The sequence below is a fragment of the Nelumbo lutea genome, chromosome 5 (genome assembly GCF_056320005.1).
Source record: "Nelumbo lutea isolate HS-2025 chromosome 5, American lotus-T2T, whole genome shotgun sequence".
Classification (NCBI taxonomy): Eukaryota; Viridiplantae; Streptophyta; class Magnoliopsida; order Proteales; family Nelumbonaceae; genus Nelumbo; species Nelumbo lutea.
This window is the reverse complement of record NC_142688.1, coordinates 7,947,867-7,960,787: the sequence shown is the minus strand read 5'-3', so window position 1 is coordinate 7,960,787 and position 12,921 is coordinate 7,947,867. Positions and strand designations below refer to the sequence as shown.

Here is a 12,921-nt window from a genome sequence, read left to right as displayed (position 1 = left end):
AATTCTAATAATTTTCCATAGCTAATTAACTAACCATAAATTAAATAACAATAAATTACAATATTTTATGATACTTTTCAGAAAATTATTGAAATTATTGTTGATTAGTGCTAATGTATAGTAAATTAATTATTTGCAATAACAATTAACTAATGTAAATTATTTAATTTTTAAGCCTAAATTATTTACTACTATTCAAAGTAAATGTAATTATGGTAAATTGCATTAATTTTAATTAAAAGTAAACCATTTGTTGTTAATTAATATAAAATCAGGTATGGTCGAAGTCAACCAAGTGGTCTATATCAGTGTGGATAGACTTAATAATTTTCCTAAATTATTTATTGAAATAATAATAATGGAATGTTATTTAAATAATTATGAAACAATTTTTGATAGATTAATTTCTTAATTTTTTAATTACTTATTTAAAAAATTATTATGGATGATTAGTTAAAGAGTTTCCCTAAATTATTTGATAATTGTTAACTATCATTTTGGAATTCTGATTTAGGAGCGGAGGTATCAATCAGGCCCAACTATCCAAACTAAAAGAACCTTTAGTCTTGGAAAATTCTGGTTATTTGAATTGGCCGATTTGGTATTTTTTAAAAATCAAAAGTATTGGTTTGGTTTCAGTTAATTGAATCAAAACTGCTTTGGTCATTGGTTTTTGGGCCAATGGTTCGACCATTTGGTTCAAATGGATGGCCTGTTCCAACTTAGAAAAATAAAAAATAAAAATAAAAAACAGCAAAAAACAGTTGTTTGGGTTGAATGGGTTGACGATTTGATTGCCCGGGTCAGTAGCTAGCTAACTAAGTCAATGGTTTTGGCCAAGGACTGGGTTAAGGGTGAAACGGAACTGATTGCTTGGATGGTTCTTAGGCCAAATGATCCATCCGTTTGGGTCAATGATAGTTCATAAACACTATATATATTATATATTATGAATAAATATATATGAATTAATACATATAAATATATTTATAATATATAATCTATTATTATTATTATTCATAATATTTTATTATTTAATTATTAATATTTATTTACACTTTATTATTATTATTATTATATTTAATAATTAATATCTTTATTTGTTATTATTAATTTATTAATATATTATTATAGTACTATTGTTTTATTACTATTTTACTTGTTTAATTATTTCATTAATATTAAGATTCGGTGGCATTTCATTTCCAATTTCAGACACTTATTCCTAAAACCAAACGGACCCTTTGAACTAAAAAAACATACAAAGAAAATTGAAAAGTGAACAAAGTAAACAAAAAACGACTTCCAAAATAGATTTGACGGGACCTACCGACAAGCCAAAGTATGAATGACCGAGATTATATATCCTTATGACGCTGACCTTTTGCTCTGTTTGTTTTTGTCTTGGAGAGTCAGTAGAAACTACGAACTAGGCAGCCGGCCCGGCTCCCTGCTCGTGCGTACATGTAATTACCCAATAATTATCAAACCGGAACAGCTATTTTGTTTTGTACACGTGTCAGTTGGTAGAAGAAGGGGTTGCCACTTTGCAATGATATGGTAGTAGACCTGTTAATGGGCCAGCCCCCGGCTCGACCAATTCTTTATTGGACATAGACATACTTTTAGTGCATGGGCTTTGGTCTTAGGCTTAGGAGTTTTCAAAAAAGCCGGTTTCACTAATATTATATATAATATAATTGATATATTATTAATATATATATATATATATATATATATATATATATATATATATCAATTACATATGCAATAATAATATACGTCCATCTACACTGTTTCGGTGTCCAAATCTGGGTCCTGGCTTGGGCCTGGTTTTGGGCTTTATATAAGGGCCAATTCGGGTTCAAGATCTAAGTCTAATGACTAAATCATACTCAGGTTTGAAGTTGAACGTTTCTTCTGTTAAAAAAAAGGCAAAGCCTGACCCGATGTATGAATAGATCCGATTATCAATATAAATGCTGCCTGTACAATGCGCCGGCGGAACTACTTTGGACCAGCGTGATTTGGTTTGGGGGAATAGGGCATGAACTGATCCGGATGACCTGATCTGATTCTGATCCGGAAGATAATATGAATAGTGTGGGTGAAGGAATGGAGGATATGTTTACGCGATAAAGAGAAGAGAGGGAACATGGGGATGGCACACTTTTGTTTGGGAATTGGGATTGGATCATTGGAGCAAGGAAGAGGGCCGCAACCGAGTGTCGGACACATGCCATACAAACTTCCAAATCCAAACATAATTAAATCAAAAAATTAATATAAAGGAAATGACAGCTCCTCACCTCCCTAAATGCCTCCCCCCCCTCTCAACACCCCCAAGTACATAAGATCCACCATTATCTTGCTTTGTCTCCCCCGACGACCTTCTCTCTCTCTCTGTCTTCTGTGTGCTCCCAAACCCTCCCGAGCTGTATTCCTATTCCAACAAATTGTCTTTTTCTTAAAAGAGTGAAGACTGGGGTGGGTCCGTTGCTAACGGCTGAATATAGCTTAAAAACTTAATGACTTACTTCTTTGTGTTTTATTTAGTAGATAGTTTGATACAATTGCATGTCTTTTTTCTTTTTTTTTTCTTTTTTTAAACAATAAGCATAGAAAATGAATTTCTGTGCTTAAAATTGCTACTAGAATTTTTTATATAACCTTGAATTGACTATGCTACTAAATTTCTCTAGTTTTGCATTTGGTCAAGGGGTGGTTAGAGGTTGGCTACGCGGTTATTGCTATATACTACAAAGTACGTACAAACCAAACACTACACGGTCAAGCTTCTTCTTATATATACTGACAAATAAAAAGTCAGTAGTCTTGGTCTTGGTCTTATATGAATTATGCTAAAAGAGAAAAAAAGTTAGGGTTTGTTGGAGGTTTATTTGTTTATATGTTAATAATATACTTTCGTAACACTTTCCTAGGGCCAAAAGAAAAATATTTAAACAGTCAAATTGATCTTGAGGGGCCACTCGAAGTTCTCCAGAAAAAAAAAACACTTTGGTAAGAGGATGTATATATATATATATATGTTCCGCTCATTCGTCCATATCGGCCTTGCATCTCACTTTTAATTTTATTTGGTTGCTTTAACAACGAATATTTGTATTAGTAGTTTGAAAAGCTTTTAACTTCTTTTATAATACTTGTGAAAATTAGCATATGTGAGAAGAAAATGTTGGGGTCCCTTTTGAATTGGAAGTTTATTAACAATCAAGTGATAGATTTTCCAAATCTTTTAAACCCTGTTCGTTTTTCGATAAATTATATATCCAGGTAAATGTACTTGTTTGGGTAAGTTTTTCTTAGGAAATACTTATTCAATTATGTGCATTTGCCCATATTCTTTTTATTTCTCACGTAAATAAGGTAATGACCATTTTAGTCATAAAAATCCATTATTAAAAGGGGTATTTTTGTCCCATTCAAATATTGACAACTTTCCCCCTAGATGGGAAAGTTGTTTACCCATATAAGAGATGGGTATCATTTACGCAAGTAAATAAACTTTCCTTGATGTCCACATAAATCTGAAAAAAAAATGGGATTCTTGCTCAATAAAAACCAAAATCCCATTGACCAACTTTCTCCCCTCTCAAAATCCAAAAAAAGATCACCCCGTTAAAAAAACAGAGCGGAGAATTTTACTCACAACTCGGGAACTGTTTAATAGCTGCTGAAGTTGCTGAACTGAACGATTTATTGCCTAGTCTTCCTTGTCGTGAATAAAATCATGGTATAGTAAACTACCCAAATTCGGCTTAGGAGCTCACAACCTCCTTGAAAACTTATTCAGCTACAACACAGCAAAAAACTTTTGAGCTCAGCCAGTTTAGCTGTTATCCAAAGGCCACTGGTACGACCATTGGGTCCACTTCAACTTGTGTGACATTATGGGTTGTGGCCCAGCTTTCTTTAGTGTCTTTCAGAAATAACATTGGCTGTTGAGAATTTCAAAATGTTGATAAAAATTAAAGGCAGGCTCATTTTGACAACGTGGCAAGGGTTTTTGGGGACTCAAAATTTTGCTTCAAGAGGAATTACAATAAGCTAGGTAGGATGAATCTTTCACAAGATTACTAATTAATTAAAGTTACATTAAGCCCAAAGGGTGCCTTAGTGACTGAACTCTGAAGAAGTACTCGAGGTGATGAGTGATAAGTACTATATACCATGGAATATTTTAGACATCATGAACATGTAATTTGATCGTCACCGTAGGACGGGACAATGTGCGGGATAATTGAGAACATGTTGGTTATATATGTGAATATTGTTGAGCACGGTTATCGAGGATTTCATAATTCATCCGTCCGGCACTCTCTCTCTCTTTCTCTCTTGCTCTTAGCTCTGCCATGTGATGCTCTGGGAAGGAAGCAAATGACGTTGCCCGATCTGAGGACCTCTTGTTTCGCACTGCCCCCTACGCTGTGGCTTGTGTTTCCCGTCCAACCCCCCAAATTGGAACAACAACAATATATTGGTGAAGGAAGGGGCGAGAGTACGGAGCAGCAGCAGCTATAATGGCGACGCAGGGAGCAAGATCCCTAAGCATTATCACACCAATGCGATTGTCTTGCCTTTTTGTCTCTCCATATAACTACTCTTTCCTTCTTTCTTTCTCTCTGGGTGGGACATGTATGTATGTATGTTCTTCTTTCTTCACAAAAGTTATTCTATTTCTTTTATACATACAGAATTACGTCATTCGTACATATAGGGTGTGGATCGATGGCAGAAGGAGCTGGACGTAGGTGGCCCGATTAATTTCATATATAGTTTCATACAAACAACATGCCTGGTGCTGGTGTCTGGTGCCTGGTGGTCCTGTTTTTCACGACTCCTTACGTTGATTGGATGAATAAAAGTAATTCAAACATCTAGGCCTTGAAATTAACTAAGCTACATATATAAGAGAAATATGTACATGTACATACATATATGTCAATCAATCGAATTATATTTATAATTCAAACAAACCACGCGCAAATCATGTTAATTATATTTATAATCATGCATCGATTTCAGAATCCCCTTCCTCCTCAAAATTTTCTTCGTTAGATCCAGCTGGCATTGGCAATGGTTTACAGGCATAAGAGAAATAAAATTGGTGCTGGATTCGTCATGTTATATATATATATAATTAATATTGGTTGTTCACCAACTACGTCTAAAGGTGCAGATATGTGTTTACGTTTATAATATATCATCACAAGAAAATATATACCTGTTTTCAATTGAAACACGCATACAACATCAAAACAACGAGAGGAGTTAGGACTCAGGACTCATGAGTTATATAGCATTGGTAGATAACTTGTACGTACAAGCATGAATCTCATGATATACATTCAATGGAATTTCATTAATTCTGAAGTAAGTGCTAATATATATATATATACACTAGACTAGACTAGAGAAATGGTAAAACACTTGTTGCCATGTTTTTTTCCTTGTGGTTGGTAGGTTGGGGTTGGTTCTAATTAATTTCGTACCCTAACCAATCCTAGTATTTCACAGGAAGGCTGTGACTTGTGAGTCGTCACCTTCCTCGCTCGCTCGCTCGCTCGGCTCGTAAAAGGAAATGGACACCACGAGGCACGAGAGAGAGAACAGTCGTAGTCACAAGTGAGTAGGTTGGTCGCCAAAGTTGTGGATATTTTGATTAAATTAATCAATATATTTAGTGAAATAAAGCATAGGGAAGTGATTAAAGAAGATGGTAAGTGGGGAGGGCGACGCCAAGTGGAGGGCTGCAGGCTATTAAAAGTTAATAATAATAGAATCGATTTGTGGAGTCGGTGGTTATTTTTTTAGTTTTTAGTAGTTAGAAGTAAGTGATGCTAATCCAAATCCAGAGGGACCTTTAATTTCTTTCTTTTGATATGGGAATGGGAAGAAAAGCCAACCCTCTTTCAAAAGGCGCGTGACATTTCTTATATGTACAACCCTTTTTTAAAATAAGAGATTTCTTTCTTTCTCTTGTTTTAAGTAGAAATTAAATTAACGTAGAAAGGTGGCCACTCGATCCATTTGTTTTGAACCTTCAATTCAAATACAAATACGTACACGTACAAATGATTTCTTGGCTTAATATTTATCAAAAGAAGTAACTTTCCTTTTAATTTATTCCTCTGTGTGGTTATATACACACCATATATATAAGTTCCTTTGCATATTAATTTTGTTCTTGTACCTTAGCTAGTGATGATCTCTATTACTTGATACCTACTATTTCTCTACTACTATCCAAATATTAATGGTTGTGGTTGAATTTTCTATAGATTAATAAAAACTAGGTGATGCTAATAAATTGATTGCTATCTAGCTAATTGACGGACCGGTGTTCATGGAAGATGATGGACCTCGGTTGTTCCCATCACGCGGTACATCTAAATATAACTAACTTGGCCCGCCCACATGTCGAAAACGAGAGTCTCAATAAAACCAAACACTACCTGCTAGTAGCTACTACGTTACTACTAGTAGTATTACACACCATTGGCATTTGCCATGCATCCATCACCCCATTCACCACCCCTTCTCTCTTTCAGCATATTCCAACGACGCTGCTGCTTTTATATGCTTCATTTTGGACGTTCCAATTAATATATTGATCATGTATTCCAACTCATATATATTCTTTCTTTAACAAATAAATTAATCTCGCACTCTTCGGTTTAACGACGAGTGGGGAATACCATATATAGTACATAACTAAGATCCATGTTAACTGTAATGAACGATTATTGCACCAGCACAAACACCGCTTTCTAGTTTCTAGTTTGTAGCTACCTAGCTACCTAGTTGCATCCATCCATCCATCCGGTGTCCGGTGAGGTGCAGCCTGGTCTAGTCTTTTTGCTGGCTTTTCATTAAGAAAAACTATGGCTTAGCTTAGGGTGGCATTTGGTTTTGTAGCTATTCAATTGTTGAAGGGAGACAACAATTGGAAATTTGGAATTAATATATAGGTGTGAACTGTGTCAAGTGGAATCACAAGTGGGAGATATTTTTGGTTGGCACGTCAAATTGTCATCGTCCAGAACAGTTTACTACCATTTTGTCTCTCAAATTTGCTCTTTTGCTTTTTTTAGGGGGTAGGTTTGATTTTGTGGGGTTCTTTTGGTCTACAAGGATTTTCACACATGGGATTACATGTCCACACACTTGTAAGTCAATCAAATATGCTCTCTGTGTATGGATGCTTATTATTATTATTATTTGGCTGAAATTGCAAATTAAAACCCATCAGCTGCCACAATAGTTATATATAATAAGGTATTTACGGCCACAAACTTGTGGAGGTCCATTGTCCATTGCCACATACATTTACTGATTGAAGTTGGAAAGGTTATCTTCCAACTATCTCTGATATCTCAAAACAAAAAACCAAAAAAAAAAAAATAAAATCTTTGTTTGGTTATATATAACAGAATAAAAGAATAGCTATCACAATATCTTCATAATCCCCTCCATCTCTTTCTGCAGCGGAAACTCAACATCAAATTCTGGAGGATTTTCAGAGTCAACAGTAGCAGCAGAAAGTCTTTGAACTACTACTGCTCACTAATTAATTAACTTCCATTTTAATTTCTTACCTAATGCCTTTATATAAAATTAATTAATTAAACCAAAATATCAAAAGTGTACCATCAAAATTATTGTTGTACGGAGAATACTCTATTAATATTTTGTATATCAAATCAAATATCAAACGTACATAGAAAAAGGTGGATAATAAAGAATGGGATGGATGCGATGGATCCACCACCACAAGTCCATAACATTTAACATACCATCCCCCCTCCTCTGACGTGAACGTTACAATTTATTAAAACGTAAGCAATTTAAATATTGTGAGATGTTCTTGCATCCACAATAACAATAACAAAGGCTAGATGAGATGTCCCCAACACATTTGTAAAAAAAAAAAAAAAAAGAAAAGAAAATTAAAAGCGTACATCCGGATGTCCTCCACGTATACTTTGATAGTTACTCCAAACAAAAAGCCATCAAAATAAAATACAAAAAAAAAAAGCCATCAAAATAAAATACAAAAAGGAAGACATCACTTCCTTAGATGCCACTAACTTTTTTAAATAAATCAATTAAACATAAAACCAAACGAACCTTCCTTCCCCAATCCCCATCCTAACCATGAAATCAAGGAGGACTTATCACCTTTCTAATTCTAATTGCCATCTGTTTAAAAATAATTTTAAAATCTCTATTAATCCAACTATTACTACTTAATTGCTTCTCATTAAAATGTAATTAAGTATAACTAGAGAATCAAAATCCCAAAAATAACGTTTATTTTAATTTATTTATACAGAGAGAGGGGGAGAAAAAAATAGATAAAACCCTTCATTGAAGGAGTAGCGAAAAGGAAGCTTGGTGTTTTAATTGATGCGTCGCCCGCTCTCAATGAGATACTCCAATCATTGTGGAAACGGCTTCTTCTGCAATTAACAACAATCTTACTCCACTTCTCTGGTGAGATGGATAACCGAACCGAAAAGGGAGAGGTCAGACAGTGGGGAACCCTAATTAGTAATTACGCTTCCTCCTTTTCTATCCGATTCTTCATTCCTTCCTAACGACCTAAATCCCGTTGGAGTTATTATTTAATTACGCACTACACTACCAACTTTACATCATAGATCAAACACCCATCATTAATAAGGGACGGGGGCAATTCATACCGGAAAATATGGAGGAGACGAAGGGCGGAATGAGGTGGAAGAACAAATACGAGCTACCAAGGTGATGATGCCATGATGTGGGAACTGGAAAGGTTTCCTCTAATAATTATTTTCCTCTAATAATTAACGGGGCAGATTCCGGCTTTGAAGGCCACGCGTCTCGTCTTTGGTGGCTGAGTGAGAACATGGGGAACAGCCTTTCCCCAATCGACGGTCTCGGTTACACCACGTTGTTAGTTCCGCCTGCAGATAATTACCAAGTGGACAGATTATATATATACAGAGAGAAAAAAAAAATCGTCTTTTTTCTTTGTTTGTTTTGAAGTAGGGAATACATGCATGCATGATGATGCCATGATCAAGTATCGATAAACATGACCTCCCATGCTAAGTATGTGTTCTACAAATTGCAATTTGAGAGAGAGAGAGAGAGAGAGGGGGGGGCTAACTGCTAGAAGCATGAGACATCTGGATTGATACATAGAGATGGCATGCATCATGACATGGTGGAGAGGAAAATAGGGAGAATGACCGATAACCTCATGGAAGGGTTTTTTATGAAAGAGGCAATGATTATAAAAGTGGGGTCATACTGGCAACGCCCCCGTTTCTCCCTAGAAAATGTAAATATAAATGATTAAATCAAATAAAAACTATAAAACTACAACTACAAGACTGCGCGCAGTCACAGCCGCCATTTTCCCGTTTTCCTTTTCGTGATAATTATTATTCCTAGAGAGAAAGAGAAAGTAAAGCCTACTCTGCGATTACCGGCTCCCTTTCCAAAACGAAGATTAAAGGATGGATATAAAAAATATATATATATATATATCTTAAATAATTTATTTATTTAGATTTAGATTTATATGAATATGAGAGCGACGATTCTAGAGAGAAAGAGAGAGTGTGCGCGCGCGAGTGCGAGAGAGAATGGCAGGCAGGGTTGGAAAGATGGAAGGTGGGATAAAAAAAAATGAATTGGGAATGTAATTATTATTTTATTGATTTTGTTGAGTAATTAAATGAATCATTTAAAGACCCCACAATTTCAATCCAATGATAATCTACTCATCGTTATTGAATATTGACAAAAGCAAGAAATAGCATTCGAATAGGCTCCCGATAAATTTCAGTATTTAGTAAATAGAGAGAGAGGAACAGAGGTGCGGAATGAATTGAAATGAATGGCTCGAACAGCTTTGGAAGCTTATTTATTTCACCCCTCTCCCTTTGATAACCCTTTTTTTTATTCTTGCTTTGCTTGCTGGACACGTGATTCAGGCGATTTTGCGGCCTTGAAAAAGCTGCGATTTAACAACTGATGATTGCCCTTCCTCTCGTTACTCCTCTATCGTCTCCTTCTATAAAGTCTCCTTGTATCGTTTTACTTGGGTCTCATCCCAACTGAACTGGAGACACCAACATACTCTTACTTCATTCCTCTCTTCTGCATTTCTTCTGTTTTTCGTCAAGTGTGTTGTTCTTCTGTGTGAGATAAAAACAGAGATGGGGCAAGAGGTTGTAATTGTTGTGAGAGAGTTCGATGCAGAGAAGGACTGTTTAGGTGTGGAGGAGGTGGAAAGACGTTGCGAGGTCGGACCCAGCGGCAAGCTCTCTCTCTTCACTGACTTGTTGGGAGACCCCATTTGCAGGGTCCGCCATTCTCCCGCTTTTCTCATGTTGGTGCGTTTCGGTTTCCTTCTAATCGTCTTCCTTGCTCCCACTCTTCCTGCACTGTACCGAGTTGCTCGTTTTCTTCTATTCTCCTTTCCTTGTTCATCGGTTTTCATATGAATTTTCGATTACTATTATCTTATTCTTTTTGAAACTTATTACGTGGGTTGTTAAAACGTTTGAATGGATTTACTACCTAAACAGGTAGCCGAGATGGGTGAGGAGAAAGAGATCGTTGGGGTTATCAGAGGTTGCATCAAGACCGTTACGTGCGGCAAAAAGCTCTCCAGAAATGGAAAAAACGGCGGCAACGATAATACTCCACTTAAGCCCCTCCCCGTCTACACCAAAGTGGCCTACATCTTAGGCCTTCGCGTCTCTCCTTCTCACAGGTGCCATTTCTTTTTATTTACCATTCTTTCTCATTATTATTTTATTCTTCTCTCTCTCTCTCTCCCTCTTTCCCTTGGCTTTACATAAATATTCGATAATAGACAGTAGGTTCTCTTACTCTCTAAAACGAAAGCCCACTTTTCCTTCCCGTTACTGAATCAGCCTCAGAGATTATCAGGACTAAGAACGTTTACAAACTACTAAACTAAACGCCATGTTTTCAAGCGACAAGAAATTCTCATTAATTTTGTTTTCTTCTCAGGCGCATGGGTATTGGTTTGAAGCTGGTTTCTCGGATGGAGGACTGGTTTAGAGAAAACGGTGCTGAATACGCTTACATGGCAACGGAAAAAGACAACGAAGCGTCAGTTAAGCTCTTCACTGATCGATGCGGCTACAATAAGTTTCGTACTCCTTCCATCTTGGTCCACCCCGTCTTTGCCCACCCACTCAGAATCCCCAAGCGGGTCCAAGTCTTCAGGCTCCACCCTTCCGACGCAGAGACACTCTACCGCCGCCGGTTCTCAACCACCGAGTTCTTCCCCCGCGACATCGACGCTATCCTCAACAATAAACTCAACCTCGGCACCTTCGTCGCCGTTCCTTCCGGTTCTTACAACCCGGAGTCGTGGCCCGGAATTGAGCGGTTCCTCTCGGAGCCGCCGGAATCGTGGGCGATTCTAAGCGTTTGGAACAGTAAAGACGTGTTTACGTTAGAAGTACGTGGGGCATCGCGAGTGAAGCGCGGACTGGCCAAGACGACTCGGATTGTGGACAAGGCATTCCCATGGTTCCGTGTACCTTCGGTGCCCGAGGTGTTTCGGCCCTTCGGGGTTCATTTCTTGTACGGGCTGGGTGGAGATGGGCCCGACTCGGTTAAGCTGATTAAGGCTTTGTGTGGATTTGCACATAACTTGGCCAAGGATCGTGGGTGCAGTGTGGTGGTGACCGAGGTGTCGAGCCGCGAACCACTCAAGTCGGGGATCCCCCACTGGAAATGGCTTGGGTGCGCCGAGGATCTTTGGTGTATGAAGCGGCTTGGAGAGGATTATAGTGATGGGTCCGTTGGGGACTGGACCAAATCATCACCCGGTCTGTCCATTTTTGTTGATCCCAGAGAAATCTAGTGCTAAAACTCCCCCATCCCCTCCCCTCTCCCCACTAAAAATATATATAAATATATATATATATATATATATATATATATATATATATATATAATAGGAAAGAAGAAAAACGCGAGTTGTACATAGGTTTTCTTTTTTTGTTTGTTTTACTTGAAGAGGTGTTGCCAGGTGGGGAAGAGAGAAAAAAGAGCAGATCTAGATATGTGTTCAGGTAATGGAAATATCCCCTCCCTCCCTTTGCTTTTGTGTAAATGGAAGCGACTTTTTGAGTTAGTTCTGGGCCATCTTTTCTCTTATTCCTTTGTTTTTTCGGTTGGTTGCTTGTGGCTGTGGGGATCACATCTTTTAGCCTCCCTTTCTGTTTCTAATTTATTTTCGTCGGTAACTCAAATGTAACGCTTGGACCTTGTCTTGTGCGAAAATGTACATGAAATGGGAATATCTCTCTCCGTCAAAATTGGTCTAGACCGCGATCGTTTTGGCCTCATTTTTTTTTGTTGTTGCTTCTGAAAATTCCGCTTGTTTGATTTTACCAATCTTCTTGTTTCTACTTTGGATCTCTTTTGTTGGTTTTTGAAGTGTTGATGTGGTTGTTTGTAATGGAATTGTTTGGATTTTTGCGGTTGTGGGTTTGAATTATAGATGACGATGATATGCGTGCGTGGAGGTAAGGGAAGGGATTGTTTTTTATTTTCGGTTGATGGCCCCTGACTGAGTGACTGGTGTGCGTTATGGTCTTGGTTTCGTTTGGACATTGGACAAAAAACAGGCAAGGTCTCATCCCAACAAGTGCATTCCGGCTTGCTTTTTAGGTTGGCTAGCTTCTTCCCGAATCTCTAATCTCTAATCTCTAATCTAGTCATTCCGAATCCGAAGTGATCGCTGGTGCTACATGAAATTTCGTTTGTCGAGAAACTCAGAAAAGGATTGCTGGGCCTACCAGAAAATTCGTATTTGTACTAGTCATCTGAAAGGCATTTAGTATTTTCGTTCAATCTCCC

The 12,921-nt window shown here is 37.3% G+C and overlaps 1 protein-coding gene across 1 annotated transcript; it reads left to right on the top strand.

Moving 5' to 3' along the window:
- Positions 1-9,898: 9,898 nt before the first annotated feature.
- Positions 9,899-12,406, top strand: LOC148850143 (putative N-acetyltransferase HLS1). Its single transcript, XM_088946839.1, has 3 exons — positions 9,899-10,409; positions 10,605-10,792; positions 11,056-12,406. Exons 1-3 carry the CDS (start codon positions 10,233-10,235, stop codon positions 11,918-11,920), a joined length of 1,230 nt encoding a protein of 409 aa, XP_088802965.1. The 5' UTR covers positions 9,899-10,232; the 3' UTR covers positions 11,921-12,406.
- The last annotated feature ends 515 nt before the right edge of the window (positions 12,407-12,921 follow it).

Coding starts and splice junctions, on each gene's coding strand:
- LOC148850143 (XM_088946839.1), top strand. CDS start 10,233: ATGGGGCAAGAGGTTGTAATTGTTGTGAGAGAGTTCGATGCAGAGAAG. Junction 10,410..10,604: donor CTCCCGCTTTTCTCATGTTG/GTGCGTTTCGGT, acceptor CTACCTAAACAG/GTAGCCGAGATGGGTGAGGA. Junction 10,793..11,055: donor CGCGTCTCTCCTTCTCACAG/GTGCCATTTCTT, acceptor TTTTCTTCTCAG/GCGCATGGGTATTGGTTTGA.